Source organism: Magallana gigas, chromosome 7 (assembly GCF_963853765.1).
Source record: "Magallana gigas chromosome 7, xbMagGiga1.1, whole genome shotgun sequence".
NCBI lineage: Eukaryota > Metazoa > Mollusca > Bivalvia > Ostreida > Ostreidae > Magallana > Magallana gigas.
In genome coordinates this window covers 41,768,422-41,789,822 of record NC_088859.1, presented here as the reverse complement: position 1 = coordinate 41,789,822, position 21,401 = coordinate 41,768,422, and the positions used below count along the sequence as shown (strand labels likewise).

Sequence of the window (21,401 nt, the reverse complement as noted above, 5' to 3'; positions counted from 1 at the left end):
AATATTGACTGGACACAAATTTTGCATTTTTCCTGCAAGGAACTTGACCTTGACCGAATAAGCTTGGATCAAGGTCATGACACATCCTCAAGTTATAAGCAATGAAGTAAGAACTTCAAATGTAAATATGTACTTATTTCAAGAAATATTATTATAGATATAGTGCTTTTAATTTTGTTATCCCCCCTCCCCCACAAACAAAATTTGGGGAGGGGGTATATATAGGAATCCTCGTTTGTTTGTCTGTCTGCAAAATCCGTGTCCAGTCCATATCTTTTTTATGAAGAAACATTTGAAGTTCTTACTTCAAATTTTTAGCATGTTATGCTTGTATTTAGTCCATAAAGTGATTAAAGTGGCTGATATTGTTTCTTCTGAATCACTGCTACTCTGTGGCCCGATCAGTTTTGTTTCATAATAAGCGATAGGAATTTCAAAAATCCAACCCTTGAACACATTGTTCTATGCATTCCACAATCTCTGCATGGTCTTTTTTTGGTAAAAGTGAGCTAATTGGACTAAAAATGCCTATGTTCATTACCTTTGAGCAATATATCATTGTACAAGGAGATTGTAGACTCAGCACCCACATCTCACTTATATTTATCATAAGTTCATAGAGTAATTCCCAATAATAACAGCTCAGTCTCTGGCCCAATTGTTGCAGAAGGAGCAAAATCCCATCATAAGAATGATAAATAAGATCATCTGTATGGATCTTAATCATGATTCATTTTTAATGCCACAGATGAGATTATTTTAACACCTATGTTTTAAAGACAACTTACAACAAAAATGACCCAGGAATCACGTTCACTACATTTGGTGAAACCTTAGATAGTTTCAGCAATCACCACCTATCAAAAGAACCTTGCCAAGAAAAAAAGAGTATGACAGTACGTAAAATCTGTAACAAGCCCCAAAGTAGTCAAGACAGACAGACCAAGAAATCAAAATTGCAGTTTGAATAAAGTTTCTTTCAGAAAAAGCCAACTTTAAAATACTGAATGCCATAACGGAGCATGACTGTAAGATTTGTTTTGCTCCAATCTTGTTTCTCAAGTTTTTTAGTTTCAATAAAGGATCAATAGCTATTTCATGTACCAATAAAATCTGAGACATGAAAAGTAGGTATCAATAAATACACAACTGTAATCCTATCACAGATACCTCAGGTGTTCAAGTTAACCCTATCGCAGATACCCCAGATGTTCAAGTTGACGTAAAAGTGATGGATAGTACATCACACAGTCTACCCCAAACCTATGTACTTTGTACCTAATCATATATTGCACCATGTAAGACCATCAATGTTTAGTCAGATTCAGATGGTGCAATATTATAGGCTTGATTGCCTTACTGTGTACTAGCTAGGGCAACATTCAGTCTTATCACAGCAAATCCTGCAGTGTTATTATAAATTTCTCAACCGCTGCAAACAGCCCTGCAGCATTAATCAGTATAATAAACACTTAATATGTAAGTTTCAAATTTAATACCCTATTACAAATGGTAAACAAGAGTCAACATCTATATAATCTATAACAGAAATAAGCATGAATAGGTGGATACAAATGAAATCAAAATGTTTTTTTAAATTCCTCTACCTAATGAGTTTGATCTTACAATAAAAATGTCTACGAAAGAGAACAGTTTGTGTTCCATAGTCCAATTCAAGAGATGACCAGGTCATGTTCCAAATTTTCCATTTTGACAAACAAACCCAGGTCTAAGAATGTTCCCCCCCCCCCAAAACCAGTACATGTACATGTATGTATAATCCATTTAGATTATTACACAAAATCAACATGTAATACATGTATTTACACAGCTGAAATTGGAGCTCCACACCAAAAAAATAAAAATAATAATAATAATCCATCCCAAAAGTAGAAAAGAGACAACCTGATTTGTAGACTATGGTACAATATCATTTCTACAAATTGTATACAAAAAATTAGAAAATAATCAAGGTATCTCAATTTAAAAAAAAAAAAGTACCGGTACCCAGTACTACATGTATAAAACACCAATATAAATCAGTGCATATATAGTATCTATAGCTTTCCAGGCTGTTATGAATCAACATAGAGGTCAACAAATGCAGAAATCCTCAATTTCCTTCTGGTCACTTTTTCTGTTGAAATTAGGCAGCTGGACAATCATGAAAATCAAACAGAACTATGGTCCTTTGGACTTGAGGAATCTTACAAACTGGCTGATAAAGCTTAAAGTATCTGCCTAAGTAGTTGTGTTCTTTAAAGTTAAGTACATTATAAAATGTACAAGTAAATGTACATTCATTTTATCAACATATATATATCAATGAATTGCACCTATATACCTCGTACACAATGACAAAAATAGGCTATATTAATAAATTACATGTATAGAAATAAATCACTTGAAGAAGAGCGTTATCCTCATTACTATTTTTGTAGCTAAATATATAATATTGCATTCATTACACATCATGCCTCGATCAAATTCAAACACTCAAATAATAGATGCATCAAAAATATTTGAACTAAATACACTTTTTATCTGTTTTTTCAAAATAGATTGAATTGAATGTATCATATTGATTTCTGTATGTTCAGTATTACAGACTTTTTCTTTAAAGAAAGGTTAGTAACCATGTTCAGTTAGTTTAAAAATGGGGGAGGGGTGTATCGGGCAGGAGGATTGATTGCACACATTTATTTATATAAAAGTATATTCCATCAATATACAGGCAAAGAAAAACCAGGAGTCTGTCCATATAAGCACCATGTTTTGACAGTTATAGTTTTGACATCTTTGAGAAATTTGACGTCCTGCCTCAATGACGCAGGTATTAAAACATGATAATAACAAGCAAAATTCACAACACCGAAAAATAATATTAAAGAAACAGTCCAACCATTCATTCTAACATCCATTCAAGCTGTTGAAAAAAAAATGACAGGCTTCACAAACCAGAAATATAAAAACTTTCTGCTAGTTCTCATGGCACTAAAGAACTTGCCAAAAATCTAGAAATATTTTCAAAGTAAAAGAGTTGGTAATTGAATACCTATTCATCTAAAAGGTATTCTCTGCATCTCACTAGTCATTTAGCAACAAAAAAAACATCTACCAGTACTCATATGAACAAAAAAAAATCAACACTTTACATTTTGCACCAAGATAAAATGATCATCAGATATAAAAAAAATATGTAACAACAAGAATATGTAATCTTCAACAGTTTTGTTCAAGTTGCACTTAGTAAAAATCAATATAATCAAGATACACACATTTGTACTCATTGACCCAAAAATAATTTATGACTTTCAGTCATCTAGTAAAAAAAATAATCTGACATGCAAAAAAATGTCTTCTAAATGTTTTAAAATTATGTACAAAATAAGTACAGTGAGGCATTGCTATAAAGAACAATTTTGTTCCAAGAGCATTCAAATAATGAATCTTAATATAACATTTAATTATTGAGTCCCATTCAAATGTCTTCAGAAGGTGAAACATCCAGATCATTAATATCTGGATAAATGAGGCTCCACTGTACTGATTTAATTGAAAGATGTCCATCACAAATAGCTGATGTGGCCATAAAGCAACAATTTATGATCACTGATTTCTTCACACTAAAAATGCATAAATGGGTGGGGGTGGGGGTATAGAGAATATGTAAAGGATATGCATATTTCATTTCTCTGCAATTCAAAAAAAATTTAACTGTTCAAGATGGATTTCTACTGTACACTGATCTCTAACCATACATGGAATTGATTATATCCATTCAAATACAAACAAATATAATATTAAGAAAGGTTTCAATACACCATCTGGTAAAACAAGATGATGCTTTTTAACTTAATCGTACATTTGTTCACTTCTGCTTTTGAAGGCTCGCATCAATCACTTTTCGAGTGTCCATTTGCGATGCCATTAGAATGGCCATTAACACTGTTGCCATGGGTAACACTGCCATTTTTGCTGACCCCATTTTGAGCTAGGTCAGTCTTTTTATAACCTGCCCTTTTGTTTTTGATATAAGTTTGTAAGTAAAAGTTTCCAAACAGAACCATCATAGAAATCATGTAACTGCTAAGAAGAACATGGCTCCATAGGGGGAAGTCACAACCCGTGAAAGTTGTCTGGATGGTGTGGAAAAAAATCAAAACAAACTGAGTCTGAAAAGACAATAACATCAAATATGGGTTATACTGATCAATTTGCAAGTCTGACATGTATATTAATAAAAGTTAATCTTAAAAAAAGTGTTATAGTTTAGCCAAGAGTTCAATTAATAGCTTGAGAAATTAAACATTGCATTCTGGGGTGGGCAAATCATCTTTCATTACTAATACCAGTATGCAGATTTTAGCACTTGAAATATTCCTTTTTGATCTATTTTTATATCTAACCACCGATTTTTCATCATACATGTAATGCTATTCATTGACTTCCTGATAAAGAGTTCTTTACATTCATTCAATATGGGGCTTCTTTATTGCAAATAAAAAGTTAGGAGTTTCTTACCAGCTGTAATCTTGTAATATATTTTTTCCACCATAATTTGCCCCTCATAGATGGGATGGCTGCTAGTGCATAATAGGTGTACATGATAATGTGTACAAATGCATTCAGCGAGCTACAAAACCAGGCTGAAAAACAAAATAAAAAAAATACTGTATACAAGAAAATATAACCCCCATTTTAATTTGACCCATACGCCCTCGTTGCCCATGGGAGAAAGTAAGACAGAACAAATATTTTCAAAGGGCATGGTCACTATAATGGTCAAAAATTATTTGCCTAATATGATTGTGTCAAATGTTAGAAACTGCTTATTTATGTTTAAAGCGAATTAGAAAATAGAAAAATCAGCTTGAAAAAGATTTTTTACTTGTACATTGAACCTATGTAAACGAAAACAGGGCACAAACCTTCTTTACATGACAAAGAATTGCGAGCTCTGTATCTTACTTAAAACTGAAAGACTGACTCTCAAATTTAACTTGATCATTAAAAATACATTCCTAAAGCATCGCAAATAAAAGTAGAAAAGTAGACTTTGACCAAAATCAGGACCATGTCCTTTTAAAACGTTTTTATATAACTGTGTTATAAGAAAGATGACGGAATCCGTTTGCAAGTATAGAAGAGCGAGAAAAAAATTGGGACAAAAATAACTCTATATAAAGTACCGTAATAAGGATATTCTGGCAACCAAGCAATGGTATGGAAAATATATTTTTGACCAGAAAGGTGAGAAATTTTTAAACAATTAATGCAGGGTTTGAAATTCATGACATTTATACCCTCAAGTGAGTTTGCAACTAAATGCAAAGGTGAGGGTGCATGGGGTTAAAAAACACCTGCTATTTAGTTTTAATCAATCTTTTTAATTCTTTCATTCCTTTGATAGTATTCAACTGCTAAACCCAATAATGAAATCAATATAAAAGGCAAGATTTCATACGCTCTCAAATTATCTACATGCATAAGATTTACTTTTTCTTCTTTTTTTTTACATGTACAAAGACATAACAGCAAAGTTGAGACTTGTTAGAAGACTTATATACTCACACTGGCCCCCTGGTATATAAGTGGTGACCCACCAGTAGATATTGACTATAGAACAGTGATGGTACACATGTAGGAAGGAGATCTGCTCCTGTTTCTTCCTTAGCACCATTAAAACAGAATCAACCAGTTCTACTATTTTGGAGAGGAAGAACATGTGTATGATCCTCGCCATCTGAAACAAAAATATATCAAGGTTAAATAATATAATGTAAATTCCTAATTAAACGCGAGGAATTAATATCCGCGTAAAAATGCGAGAAGCACATCTCGCGGATTTTAAAATCTCGCTTTAATTTTCTGAGATATGAGAATTATAAGAGATTGGAATAAAAGTTCTGCTTTTGCGATTTTATATTTTCTCGCGTTTTGATACAAAGCACAGAGATCACGGAATGAAGTACTTGTGTAAAATAAGGAATCTACAGTAATCCTAAAAAATCCCATGTAATTTATATATATGAAGCACTGTGATTGATGTAATGGAACAGGGCTGTATTGTATAACATGACAAATGTGCTCGATACAGTAAAACTTGGTTAGTACAAACTTATAGGGACTATTGAATTTACTTCACTATATCTGAATAATGAATTTGTAACATTAATCATAACAAATTTGTTATACAGGTATAAATATTTCCTTCCTTATGGCCACCACTTGTTGGCGGGCATATAAAGAGAATATATTTTGAGAAAACTTAAGATAATTGGATGTGTAAATTGAAAAATATATCTGTATATAAATTCATTTCAACTATTATGTGGATTAGTGCAGTTAACTTTAAGCAACTTAAAACAGTTCTTTATAAACAATATAAATGTTGTTATTTTTCAACTCTATGGGGCTCAAAATCAGTTTGCTATATCAGTAAATTTGCTATTATAACCGAGTTAATTATATCCAAAATTTTTTACAAGGATTTGTTAAGAATACTGCAGGAAACGCCAACAAAATTTCACTATATCAGTTCGTACTTAACGAGTTTTACTGTGTCTGCTATTAAACAATAAGTAAAATTTCAATAAATTTAAAATGAAATCTAATTGAACCTCAGGTCTATGCAACAATCCATTTTGACTGTCAGAATAAATATTTAAAATGTTTCTTTCACAAATATAATATCCTAGCTTATTTGACATGAAATCATATTATAAGTAACAAACATGCAATGTACGTGAACAATCAATCTATTGACAAGTCATGAATACAGAAAACAACTGTATTGTTCAAATTTTAATCATTTCATACAGCCAAACACTCCTTTTTTCTCTCCCTAAGAAATGAGATTATGCCTCCCTTTATATTTGCTCAAGTTCAATATTTAAAAAGACTGGTTTCGCAAATTCAACAAGAGTTGTACGATTGCTAATGTATTTTGCAATGGCTATGATAACATTGAAATGAAATGGGTGGCAGTTATTGAATTTTCACAAGCATATTATTTACTGCCTTGAAAATGCTTTTTCCAAGATAACTTTCAAAAGATATCGCCTGTTTTCTGGCATTTTGATGATAAACACTAGAAAGCATAATAAAATCAATGCCTGTAACAAACCCGATTTTACAACATTTGAATGGCAAACAAGGATTTAAAAAAGGGGGAAGGGTCTAATAAAAAAAATTTCGGATTTCTGATAGAAATTCATTCATTCAACGACAGTTACCTGCCAGTGAAGCCTTCAATTCAAAATAGTGCTGAGTATAGCAAATATGGTAAATCTTTTTGCTATTGGTGTAAGAGGCACTTAGTTAAAAAGTGAAATGATGAAACAATGCAAGTATCATAGCTATTAACCATGTTTCCTTTAGCTTTTAGGGTCTAGCTATGTTTTACTCCTGTGTGATCAGATCAATATGAAAAGTCCACCCCCCCCCCTTTCCATTCACGACTACTGACAAACTGTATGAATTATGTGCATATTGTTCATAAGTGCACATGCCTGGGACATTCTCAAAAGATTATACCAGTCATACAACCCCTCAAATAACACCTGCACCACACAGTCTGGGATTAGTAATTCTGTATTGAAAGAGCTTTAAAGGCGCTTAATAATTCTTAGGTACTGTATTATAGTGTTACAGACTTTTAACACTCTAGCAAGCATGATGATGTTGGAAAGCAATCTTTTGTAAGAGACAGTCACTAGCTGTTAAATCATGATATCATACAGTGTTACTGCATAGTGATCATGTCCCTTGTATAACAATATCTGACTATAGGTTGTACTTATAAACAGGTCGGTCCAAACCTTGTGGCAGAAAGCCATTAATGACTAGTACATTACTGGTATATATCAGCAGAAATATGTTTTGTCAGCCAAAGTAACCAAGTTAGAAGACAAAATCTACTCCAATTAGGAAAGTATTGATCAGATTACAAAGCTCTGCCAAATTCGAATATCACCCCATAGTACAAAGTCCACCCTGCATACCAAAATAACAAACCTTTCTGATGCTTAATTCACCTTTATCTATATGTCAATATGGCTCTATATTAAATTGCCTTCATACATACCCTAGCTTCTTTGGGGTCCTTCGGTGTGTCTTTATTGTACACACAACATAAGAATCCATTTTTCCAATAATCAGCGTGGATTGCACTGGCTATTATCTACAAAAATTTACGTTTTTGGTTTGAGTTCTACAAAGTTCATAATTACAAAATGTCATTATAGCTTATCTATATGGATTCAAAGTTTCAATTTTGAAAAAGGAATCATGTATCTCGATCTTTTATATCATGATGTTGCAAAGTTATAACATGTATTGGTACATTTTTACAAAAGGCATTGCCTTAATTTGTATTTCCTATTCAAATATTGGTTTTTTTATTTTTCAATCATATGATAAACTATTTCAAATTTGTATGTGCATTTGTATCTTGACATATTTATGTATGGTGTTTAACATAAATATATAGAAGACACTATATTGAATGTATGGAAACATCCATAATTATACATATATATATACATATATACTATTTGATTGTTCATGTCTGTCATAGTTCTTTTAATCATCCAGCTCTTTCCCTCTTGTATATGTTTATTGAATGTTTTATGTTCTTTGGATGTTGTATGTCAACAGTCTTCATGTTGCCCCTTGAGGGCCCTTAATTGGTTAATAAAGAAATTGAAATTGTATTGCCATAATTGGGCACAAAATTTCTGTTTTATTTCATTAATTATATTAATCAATAATAACTCAACACTTTCCAATTTTAAAATTGACAGATAGACATACATGTACCATACCAAAGCTACTTATATAGATGTAACAGTTTGAAATATAACCATGCTGTGAAGCATTGGAAAAAATATTCCTTTTTTAATGACAGATCATCAAAAGGAATAAATATTTCATGAAACCTGCTCATGTAACGTCAGTAGAGAATTGCATTGAGGTGGTATCCATATGGTACAACACCTATCAATATTAATGTGGATAAAAGAATGATTAAATCAAAATACTTTCACCAGTTTACAATTTTCAAATTTTACAATATATTACCAAAAAATGAGATTTAAAATTTTTTGGAAAGGAAAACTAATAAAAGCCCCAACGGGATTTGAACTCATGACTTACAGATCTGTAGTGAACATTCAAACCCACTGCGCTGTTAGATAAAATTTCAAAAAAGAAAAATTATAAGAAAAATTATACTCAATTTTTTTGTTTATTTTGATAGGATGTACTTCACAATAGGGAGCCGTCCCATACCACCTTTTAAAGTATTTCTGGGTTTTTTCATAGGCGTGATAGCCGATAAAAGAATGCAAATTTGTCACTTTAAATTTGATCTTTAATCATCAGTACTTATAAACTACATGCCATACACAAGCATGATGTCTGCAAGCAAAGTCTAGCAGGCTATTACCCTATTGCTTGATCACAGTACAATAGGTATTATTAATTTATTTTGGTGGCAATAAGAAAATAAAATTCGTTTTTTCAATGAAAGTACATGTACTAGGATTGCAAATAAGCAATTCTTAATTAAATCACAGAGAGAGCAAAGGTTAACAATTTCATGAAATGTTATGCTTGGTGGAAAATTTCTGTACCTGCCATTTATAAAGTGTACTGGGTATACTGGGGACATAATGATACGTAATGTTGAATAACTTACCTCGACAAACATGTATGTAGACCATACCACCAATATACTATTGTACACCACCAGGAATCGAGGGAAGGTGAAAGCCGGACGGTTTTTCATATACCGTGGGCCGATCAGAGTCACAAACAAAATATACACTAGAGTTATTATCCATACGTAGACCGGGTTATCGTACAGCAAAAACAGGTCCTTTGTTCTCGGATCTGTGAACATAAATATATCAAATGAATGCACAATGTACATGCACTTAATACAAACAAAACATTTATTTCTTATTCAAATATAACTCTAACTCCATTAATATTTTAGGATACTTTATACTTATTGCTTTAAATTAAGTTAATTTTTTTTTAATAAGTTTAGGTATATTGCATCAGCATGCTTTTGGTAAATTTTCCTGATTTTACTACATTAAAAAAAATCACTCTTGCACATTTATTTCAGTTTATGCAAAAAGTATTCAGCTCATAAAAAAAAGAATAAAGTTAAAATTAGATTTTCAACGGACTTCCTTCTTTTAAGTACTGTACTTGAACTGCTTTCTACAATCTTAAAATGCCATCTATTTGTGGAAATTTTTATTTTCAATATCTAACAGGACATTAACACATTAAGTAGCCTAGTCTTGATATGAAAATGACGAAGTATTGATGCTGTATGAGTACATATACTGCCAACGTGGATATTTCAATCCTAGCTGAAACAATACACAGCTAGGCATATATATTTTCTCTTTTTTTATAAAATAAAATAAAAGGTTGTTCTCCAGTGAATATATTTACAAAAATACTTTATGGTGCATATTTATGGTAAATTAACCCCACCTGAAAATCCACCCTTTATGGTATGTCTACATAAGTCATATATATATATCATAAATCTATACATATGATAAATATGCATAAGTATGTCATTACCTTTAAAAAAAAATTTTAAGTGATTAAAAGTCTAAAGTTTAAAGAATCAGCTGCTGAACGCTTACAGCTCGCAATAAGGTTAATATTAATAAAAATATCCAATCAATGTCTAAAAAAATCAAAAAAAAAAAAAAAAAAATTTTAAAAAGGTAATGGTCTCACGGGCCAATGACCTTCACCTTAACACAAATGATGGTAGATACGCCCATACCTTTGGCTCTTATCAATGACATTGTTTTATCAAAGTACTGTTTATCAGTATCAAATATTTGAAAAACTTAATTGTTGAAGTTATCCTCTTTATCTGGGCTATTTTAAATTTGGTCATGTTTATGGGGAATGGTCAGTAACCTCATAACAAACCTCTAGTGGCCTTGCCCTCTTCATACAGTCTCAACACATCTTTAACAACTGGAATTTTCTCCATGATGGCTAAAGTAAACACAAGTGAAAGGATACTGATTTCAGTACATTCAGAAATATGAAATCCTCCATAGGGTTAATACGACATTTTCAATGGCAAGAGTAAATATTGGCATTAGAGAACCATACTTAAATCACACATGATGGTTCAAAAACTGAACATGTTCAAACCTTTAATGCCCATAATAATGTCTAAATAAATACAAATACACACCCAACCTCAACAAAGAAGGTCTGCAGTCTCAATCAATGAAAAATATCACAGAAAAATAGATTGATCAAAGGGCAGAATTCTTTATAACGTACAACATGCCAACACTACTGCTGTTTAAGATAAAAGATACATACATCCCCTGTTAATAAATCTCATTAGTTTCTTCATGGGGAAAATCTCTGCTTCAGGGATTGATATAATTGATGATGATTCCTTTTCCCGACATTGTTTGACTTTGAGTATTCAACAACTATGATGTTTTCTCCCTGCATACCACAGCATATATTATTCACATGTATATACTCTTTAGCAAGTCTTCACACATTATAATTGTAGGATGGTCATAAAACTGTGATGGTAAAACTGGTTTGAAAACCAGTGCCAATAAGCTCATTTGGTTGAGCACCTGACTATAGAGTGGTCCAGGTTTGAATCCCGATCTGGTGACCATTATTTGATCTCTCACCCCGTTACGTTTGGTGTCTTACCTGTAAACTCCTGCCAGGGGAAGGGAAATTGGGTGATCTTTGAGGGCAAAGATCATTTTAATAAGGGTAGAGTTATGTTATGGTCAGACTGTTTTGATAATACAAGTACCATATAGCGGGATTGGTAGAGCACCTGACTAGAGATTCAGGGGGCCCTGGTTCAAATCCCGGTCTGGTCCATCATTATTTTTCCAATCCCATTACATATCAATTATTGGAAAATAAATGAATCATCAACCTATAATATATAATTCAAATGCCTAATATATACATAATCTTAAAATGTTCACCGTGTAACAACATATGGCCCTTAGACGTTCTATTTGTGTGGATGTTTTTGGTGGCCTATGAGTGGATATAAAGACTAGCCTATACATTGATAAACCAATCTTGCACAGGTAAACTGATATATACCGTACCCAATATGTGTTCCTGACATAAAATGATGGACGAGATACAATAGTATACTGCTCACATCCCTCTACATTAGCATGTACCTGATAAACACAGGTGTACAAGACAGCACAGCGGGTACTTTTCACTTTAGCAAAGAAGCAAAGTTCCTTACTGATCTCCACGTGGGGACCTTGAAATCGCGGAAGTGACCTATATGTCAGGCCATTCACGTGCTACAAATGCGTATTAAACAAATATTAATATATGTCCCATATAATTCAAGAATATCAATAGCCTAATCTCATCAACAATAGCACAGCTCTAAAATTGAACAAAGTATATTTCTACAAGAAAGAAGTACATGTAAAATCATGTCATGTGTAGGGAATTTAAAGTGAAACTTGGTCAGCATGGTCAGTCGCCAGTAAATGACATGTGCATAATTACAGGTTTGTGGAAGTAAAATGGATGCTTTCGCTAATCTGGGTCATTTCAGGAAATAATGTTGATAGAAGTCCGCTACAAAAAATGTATTATAATACGAACTTACCTGCTTAAAAACCCAGAATGTTGTTGTGTATCCAGGTCCTTTCACTGTTGCCGGTAACCTAACAAAAACATGCTTGTCAAGCGTGCTTTCGTTTTATATCATATGGTTTATCTCAGCCAATCAAAGTACCGTAAAAATGCATGGCTCATTCATATGCATTGAATTTATATATAGCCTTACCAAATTCCAAAATTGAGCAAGAGTGCTTAGTGGCGCGAAAAGCAAACTCACTCTCTCTCCTCGCTCTCGCTCTCTGTCGGATTACTGCTAGATAATAACGTGTGCATCTCACAAGATGTGCGTTAATTGTTGACTGCGCAGTGTAATGAACCGATATTGTTATTATCGATCGGATAATCTGATTTTTAGTAATCAATCAATTGAAGTTAAATCTAATTTGCATTGGAAATGAGCCCCGGCCATTACCCCCCCCCCCTTTCAACCATCGTTTCTACTGTAACGTGTTTCTCTAACAACAATAAATATAAGGGTTCTTTTTAAGGGATATATGATTTTGTCCGAGTACTTTGATTGATCCGATTATAATAAGACTTTCCTCTACTCTTCCTGAGTTTTAATGATTTGCTTCTATCAAAATGATTTTTCAGAGACTTTACCGGGTATTCTAAAGACTGGGTATACTGCACCCCAGACTTCCCGGTACTGGGTTCCTATTAATATTGGGAACCAGGTGCCTCAATCTCATGCAGATTTACTACGTCCTGATTCCCAACTTATTTCCCAGACACCAATACTGCTGGTGAAACTATTTCTAACTCCCACCCTAACATCTACTTTCCTGACTATTGCCTTCCTAATACTTTTCTTCTTCTGCTCAGGCTACATCTTCCCAGTTTTGCACATCTTTGTGTACAATTGCCGAGATCTTTCTTTTCTTTACTCCTGGTAACATTTGCGAAGTTTTCTTTTCCGCTTCTAGATCCACTTCTTCAAACAGGTGTTCACCAATGTCTTCATGTCAATTCTCTTCAACAGCAACTTTCCTTGATAGAGATGATTTCTCTTCCGGTTGCTCCACTGGCATCTTATATTTACCTTTAATTTCTCGACTAGGGTGCAATCTCTTCATATGCCGCACTAGTACGGTCTTCTTTTTGAAAGCCTGATCACAAAGATAACATTTGAATTTCCTCTTGGGAGAAATTTGTATGGTTTTACAGAGACTAATACGACAACAACCCGCACTCTCATATAGTTGTAGTTTGTGCTCTAATCCATTAATATACATCCTTTTCCCACAAAAATCTATAAGGCATGTATTGCTTTGTAAGAAGTCCAAGCCAAGGATCCCATCAACTTTTACATCCGCTACCACAGCCTTAAAACATAATTTCTGAGTACCAAGTTCAATGGTAAATGATCCTCTCCCCTGCACGATCAAAGGTGTACCATCAGCATTCACAATTTCATGTGTAAATGACGCAAGTTCATTTTCACAAATTTTTACTATTTCAGCATGCAATCTATCTGATAGAATGGTAAGGGGGTAAGGGTAGCACCAGTGTCTAACAATAAGTTACACTGAACACCATTTACCATCGCATTAATGAACAACCCAGATTTCTTGATTTCCTGTTCACCCTTAATTGAGATTGAACTGGAGACAATCGTACTAGTTTGCAGTTGCGATTCTTTATTTCCCTTCAGACGATTTGAATGTTTTAAGTCTGACTCTTGGCTCTTACATTCATCCTTTCTGTTTTTCAAGAAACAGTCCTTCATCTTATGGCCTTTTCTACCACAGTAGTGACATTTAAAAGGGAAGTTGTGCTGTCTGTTAAAATTGCTGGAAATAGGTGAAACGTGTGCTTCTTTTAATGAAACTACATTAGAAATTCTCTTTTCTAAATTTTTAAGAGAAGTCTGTATTTCGTCTCTCAATTGTCTTAGCTCTTCCCTGACAATTTGATCTGTTTGAGCATTCATGTGCCACTTGGTCATTGCTTGTGTTTCTGGCAAATCCCACATCCCCTCTTCTTTGACGTTCTGCTCTACAAAATTTCCACTGCAAAACGTACTGCATCATTTAAGGATTTTGGTCGGGACTGCTGAATACGAAGACGCGTGTCAAAATCAATGAGTGCATCTACAAACTGATCTTAAGCTATCATCTCGGTAACTTCCCTAGGGGTTGTTGGGTATGTGAGATACACTAAACGCTGAATGCTTTCACCAAGTTCTGGCAAAGATTCGTTTGCTTTTTGCCGTTTTCCTCGCAGCATAGCCCGATAGAGTTCTGTCTGATTAGCTGGCGCAAATATTGACTCAAGTGCATCACATAACTCTGTATAGGTACCATTTGAACCTGTGCTCATGTTACCAAGAACAGTTTGAGCCTGTCCATGTAACGATGCTGCTAGGTACAGGCATTTCTGGCGTGAATTCCACGAGTTGATGTCAATACATGCTTCAAATTGAGCCTTATAGTCTATCCAAGACCCAGATCTATCCTACGTTGCTGGTTTCATTATCGTTTTTCCGTAAGGATTTACTTTGGGCATTGTATTTTGATCATTGTCATTCAAAGACATACCAGGGCTACGAAGTTCATGAACTGGGTTATGTTTACTTGACCATGTAACAGTGGACGTAGCTATTGACGTTACAGTGCTTCGAGTATTTAAGGAAGAAGTTGGTGTCAAATATGTATCTGTAAATACTGGCTGTCTTAATGTTCCAAAATTTATTATCTTCTTCTTTTGGAAAATCTCGGCCGTCGGTCTGTTTATCTTTGTACAATGTATAACCGGGCTCTGGAAATCTCATGTGCCCAAGTCTATCTCCTGTATTTCTTGGCGTTCTGTAGTCTAGTTCATCAAAACTATTGTCAAAGATCTTTTGCCGACATCTACTCCGGAATCTGGTACTAGTGAAGACTTGGTATTCTGTTTTTAATTTTTCTAACGCTTCTCTGAGTTTTTCCCTTCTGGCATCTATTGCACTGAGGTCGGCTATCAAATCATCTTTTATGTTACTCATTCTGATTTAATTTGTTACCAAGTTTTCTATTTTCAATTAATTACAGAAGGTGTATACTTGGTAACCTTTATTCGGTAACTTTACTTGGTAACGCACGATACCAAGACTCAGACTCAAATTAATACTATTTAATAAACATATACCTGGTAAAATTAGCACAGGACCTACTTGGTAAAATAACACCATGTAAAATAAAAGTACGAATAATTCAAATAAATGATAGGACTACTGATTCAAATCAAATTGATATTCTATTCCTTAACAAGCTGCCACCAAAATGTAACGTGTTTCTCTAACAACAATAAATATAAGGTTTCTTTTTAAGGGATATAAAAAATTTCTAAGATACTCTGAGTATTTTGATTGATCCAATTATAATAAGATTTTCCTCCATTCTTCCTGAGTTTTAATGATTTGCTTCTATTAAAATGATCTTTCAGAGACTTTACCGGGTATTCTAAAGACTTGGTATACTGCACCGCAGACTTCCCTGTACTGGGTTCCTATTAATATTGGGAACCAGGTGCCTCAATCTTATGCAGATTTACTACGTCCTGATTCCCAACTTAATTCCCCAGACACCAATACTGCTGGTGAAACTATTTCTAACTCCCACCTTAGCCTCTACTTTCCTTACTAATGCCTTCCTAATACTTTTCTTCTGCTGCTCAGGCTTCTCCAATTTCTCGCCTTCGAGCTTCCTAGCAAGTCTGACTCCGCTGCCGGCTGAGCTGATTTATATACCCTTGGAACAGTTCATTTTAAGGGGTGTCAGCTCATACCATTTTTATGGCTGCGTTCAATTCGTTTTACTACGCCAAGAAGTGTGAAGTGTTTTATCTTCCAGAAAACAGGAGAAATAGACGATAGACCAATTCCAGCACCACGAAGGTAAAAGACCAGCATTGACAAAGGAATATGTCATGATGAGCCAGATACAACCAGGTTGGCTACAAAAAGCAGTTTTTGTAAAAGATGATGGTTACTATTTTATTTAAAAGATAACGTTAAAGAGATATTTCTTTCTTTATTTTTTGAAAGTTCGCAATTGCATGCATGTGTATTGAATAAATATTTTACTGTTACAAATTAATCGATCTTAAGTAGACACAAATGTTTCAAGTTACTGGTTACTTTTAGCGCGTCCATTCGTTTTTCCAGCCAACTAAAATGCTTTGAATTAATATAAGAGTATTTAATGGGGCATGGTCACGATTTTGGTCAAAAATATTTTTCCGATTTTAATGCAAATGGTTAACAATGCTTCAGTTAGACATTGTTAATAGGCCAACAAAATTTGAGTGTCATTATTTGAGTTATAAGCGAGTTACAGAATTTAGAATTCTTTGCTTCGTAAACGAAGCGTTTGTTTTCATTTTGAATGTTAAAGTGAAAATTCCCGTTTTAGACATAAAACGAATGTGTTTAAGATTAGGAACTGTTTATTTATGCTTAAAATGAATAAAAAGATAGACAAATCAGCTTGAAAAGGGTTTTTTATTGGTATATAGAACCTATGTAAACAAAAACAGGGGACGAGCCTTGTTTACACGACAAAGAATTATTAGCCCTGTATCTTGCTTATAACTCTACGAATGACCCTTAAAGGACTATATATGATAAGGGCCTAAAATGGCTCCCTAAAATGAACATCATCATTTTACTATCATTCTTTGTTTTCTTAGTACAGATATGTATGTGATGTGTTTACGTAATATTCATTTTGGTTCAAGTGCCCACAATTTAGAAATATGACATTGTAAAGACAACCTTTTCCCGCCATTTTTGCATTTTAAGCGTAAAACAGCTTGTTTTCAAGCAGTTTTTCCTTTCGAAAACATAGAGCGTATTCTTGAACAAATAAAATATTTTAATCAGAGATGTACCTAGCCAAGACTAATAAGTGACAAAAAAAATTTCCTTGTTCAAGCATGCGCTCTATATTTCCAATTCGTAAATAGATAAGAAACATGTCAATTTTTGGCTGATTTTAATTGAATTATAGAAATGGCGTCACCTCTGATGTCATATACTGCCAGTGAGTGCAAATAAATCAAATAAATAGATGAAAAATACATTTTATATATAAACTCTCCTAAAAAATTAGTCAACATTTTATTGAACCCGAAACACTTAAAAAATGGCGAATTATTGGGACCAAATTTAACTCTTATCATATATAGTTCTTTCATTTGATCATCAGAAATGCATTTTCCTTAACCATTGTAAATAATAAAAACATAAAAATAGAATTTGACCAAAATCGTGACCATGCCCCTTTAATGATATTTGAAATGTTAAAATAACAAGCATTCTGAGAGTATTGCATAAGCAATACACGTCCCCTACCGGTTTGTATAATTCTATGAAAGCTTCGACGCATACATCTATTTCAAAACTATTATAAACGAGATATTATTAAATATATTAGTAAATGAACAAAAGAAATTCAAACTACATAGTTGATATGGAAATTAAATTAAACAAGAGGCCCAGGGGCCACATCGCTCACCTGAGCAACAATTGCCTTAATTCTGATCAAATTAGCATTACAGTATCAAAATATCTTGACAACTGAGTACAGTAGATCTTGCTAAAAAAAAATAGAAAATCTGCCAATTTTTATCCACCTCTTATCTTTTAGTAAAGCCCCTTTTGTTGTTGTACCTGTAAGAAGATTTTTCTCTATTCCTATAAACCCCTCCCCCCTCCCCATTTCGTGGCCCCACTATTCTCTAGGGAATCATGGTTTCATCAAACTTAAATCTACCTTTAATCTCATAACCTGTGCTTTCACACTAAGTATTGAGTTTTGGACCGAAAACTTTCCCAGAATATTTTTAAGGATTGTAAAACTTGATCCCCCAATTGTGGCCTCACCCTACCCCCGGGGACCATGATTTGAACAAACTTGAATCAACACTTCCTGAGGATGCTTCCATTTTAATTTGAGTTTTTCTGGCCTAATAGTTTTTGAGAAGAAAATTTTTAAAGATTTTCTCTATATATTCCTATGTAAAACTTGATCCCCCAATTGTGGCCCCAACCTACCCCCGGGGACCATGATTTGAACAAACTTGAATCAACACTTCCTGAGGATGCTTCCATTTTAATTTGAGTTTTTCTGGCCTAATAGTTTTTGAGAAGAAAATTTTTAAAGATTTTCTCTATATATTCCTATGTAAAACTTGATCCCCCAATTGTGGCCCCAACCTACCCCCGGGGACCATGATTTGAACAAACTTGAATCTACCTTACCTGATGATGCCTCCACTCAAAGTTGAGCTTTCCTGGCCTAATAGTTTTTGAGAAGAAAATTTTTAAAGATTTTCTCTATATATTCCTATGTAAAACTTGATCCCCCAATTGTGGCCCCACCCTACCCCCGGGGACCATGATTTGAAAAAACTTGAATCCACACTTCCTGAGGATGCTTCTATTTTAATTTGAGCTTTTCTGGCCTAATAGTTTTTAAAAGAAATTTTTAAAAAGATTTTCTCTATATATTCCTATGTAAAACTTGATCCCCCAATTGTGGCCCCACCCTACCCCCGGGGACCATGATTTGAACAAACATGAATCTACACTTCCTGAGGATGCTTCCATTTTAATTTGAGCTTTACTGGCCAAACAGTTTTTGAGAAGAAGATTTTTAAAGACTTTCTCTATATATTCCTATGTAAAACTTGATCCCCCAATTGTGGCCCAACCCTACCCCCGGGGACCATGATTTGAAAAAACTTGAATCCACACTTCCTGAGGATGCTTCTATTTTAATTTGAGCTTTTCTGGCCTAATAGTTTTTAAAAGAAATTTTTAAAAAGATTTTCTCTATATATTCCTATGTAAAACTTGATCCCCCAATTGTGGCCCCACCCTACCCCCGGGGACCATGATTTGAACAAACATGAATCTACACTTCCTGAGGATGCTTCCATTTTAATTTGAGCTTTACTGGCCAAACAGTTTTTGAGAAGAAGATTTTTAAAGACTTTCTCTATATATTCCTATGTAAAACTTGATCCCCCAATTGTGGCCCAACCCTACCCCCGGGGACCATGATTTGAACAAACTTGAATCTACACTACATGAGAATGCTTCCATTTTAATTTGAGCTTTTCTGGCCAAATAGTTTTTGAGAAGAAGATTTTTAAAGATTTTCTCTATATATTCCTATGTAAAACTTGATCCCCCCCCATGGTGGCCCCACCCTACCCCCGGGGACCATGATTTGAACAAACTTGAATCTACCTTACCTGATGATGCCTCCACTCAAAGTTGAGCTTTCCTGGCCTAATAGTTTTTGATTAGAAAATTTTTAAAGATTTTCTCTATATATTCCTATGTAAAACTTGATCCCCCAATTGTAGCCCGACCCTACCCCCGGGGACCATGATTTGAACAAAATTGAATCAACACTTCCTGAGGATGCTTCTATTTTAATTTGAGCTTTTCTGGCCTAATAGTTTTTAAAAGAAATTTTTTAAAAGATTTTTTCTATATATTCCTATGTAAAACTTGATCCCTCAATTGTGGCCCCACCCTACCCCCAGGGACCATGATTTCAACAACTTGAATCTACACTTCCTGAGGATGCTTCCATTTTAATTTGAGCTTTTCTGGCCAAATAGTTTTTGAGAAGAAGATTTTTAAAGATTTTCTCTATATATTCCTATGTAAAACTTGATCCCCCAATTGTGGCCCCACCCTACCCCCGGGGACCATGATTTGAACAAACATGAATCTACACTTCCTGAGGATGCTTCTATTTTAATTTGAGCTTTACTGGCCAAACAGTTTTTGAGAAGAAGATTTTTAAAGACTTTCTCTATATATTCCTATGTAAAACTTGATCCCCCAATTGTGGCCCAACCCTACCCCCGGGGACCATGATTTGAACAAACTTGAATCTACACTACATGAGAATGCTTCCATTTTAATTTGAGCTTTTCTGGCCAAATAGTTTTTGAGAAGAAGATTTTTAAAGATTTTCTCTATATATTCCTATGTAAAACTTGATCCCCCCCCCATGGTGGCCCCACCCTACCCCCGGGGACCATGATTTGAACAAACTTGAATCTACCTTACCTGATGATGCCTCCACTCAAAGTTGAGCTTTCCTGGCCTAATAGTTTTTGATTAGAAAATTTTTAAAGATTTTCTCTATATATTCCTATGTAAAACTTGATCCCCCAATTGTGGCCCCACCCTACCCCCGGGGACCATGATTTGAACAAACATGAATCTACACTTCCTGAGGATGCTTCCATTTTAATTTGAGCTTTACTGGCCAAACAGTTTTTGAGAAGAAGATTTTTAAAGACTTTCTCTATATATTCCTATGTAAAACTTGATCCCCCAATTGTGGCCCAACCCTACCCCCGGGGACCATGATTTGAACAAACTTGAATCTACACTACATGAGAATGCTTCCATTTTAATTTGAGCTTTTCTGGCCAAATAGTTTTTGAGAAGAAGATTTTTAAAGATTTTCTCTATATATTCCTATGTAAAACTTGATCCCCCCCCATGGTGGCCCCACCCTACCCCCGGGGACCATGATTTGAACAAACTTGAATCTACCTTACCTGATGATGCCTCCACTCAAAGTTGAGCTTTCCTGGCCTAATAGTTTTTGATTAGAAAATTTTTAAAGATTTTCTCTATATATTCCTATGTAAAACTTGATCCCCCAATTGTAGCCCGACCCTACCCCCGG

The 21,401-nt window shown here is 34.2% G+C and overlaps 1 protein-coding gene across 6 annotated transcripts; it reads right to left on the bottom strand.

Annotated features, from left to right (window-relative positions):
* Nucleotides 1-1,478: 1,478 nt before the first annotated feature.
* On the bottom strand, nucleotides 1,479-12,834 carry LOC105348487 (very long chain fatty acid elongase 2). Of its 6 annotated transcripts, XM_066067111.1 has the most exons (8): nucleotides 12,683-12,775; nucleotides 12,305-12,365; nucleotides 10,975-11,043; nucleotides 9,704-9,897; nucleotides 8,090-8,185; nucleotides 5,575-5,746; nucleotides 4,525-4,649; nucleotides 1,479-4,175 (listed from the first exon to the last, which is right to left on the bottom strand). In XM_066067111.1, exons 3-8 carry the CDS (start codon nucleotides 11,036-11,038, stop codon nucleotides 3,897-3,899), a joined length of 930 nt encoding a protein of 309 aa, XP_065923183.1. In that variant the 5' UTR covers nucleotides 11,039-11,043; nucleotides 12,305-12,365; nucleotides 12,683-12,775; the 3' UTR covers nucleotides 1,479-3,896. The 6 variants fall into 6 exon arrangements, with proteins under 6 accessions (XP_065923183.1, XP_034314869.2, XP_065923181.1 ...); XM_034458978.2 differs by lacking the exon at nucleotides 12,305-12,365 and having other exon boundaries at nucleotides 12,683-12,834; XM_066067109.1 differs by lacking the exons at nucleotides 12,305-12,365; nucleotides 12,683-12,775 and adding an exon at nucleotides 12,234-12,256.
* Between the last annotated feature and the right edge of the window lie 8,567 nt (nucleotides 12,835-21,401).

Bases quoted from the DNA above. Each gene is read 5' to 3' on its own strand.
- LOC105348487 (XM_020062421.3), bottom strand. From the start codon at position 11,416: ATGAAGAAACTAATGAGATTTATTAACAGGGGAT. The intron at 8,186-9,703 runs GTAAGTTATTCA...AAATTTTTGTAG, and splicing joins CTACATACATGTTTGTCGAG to ATAATAGCCAGTGCAATCCA. The intron at 4,176-4,524 runs GTAAGAAACTCC...TTGTCTTTTCAG, and splicing joins ATATTACAAGATTACAGCTG to ACTCAGTTTGTTTTGATTTT.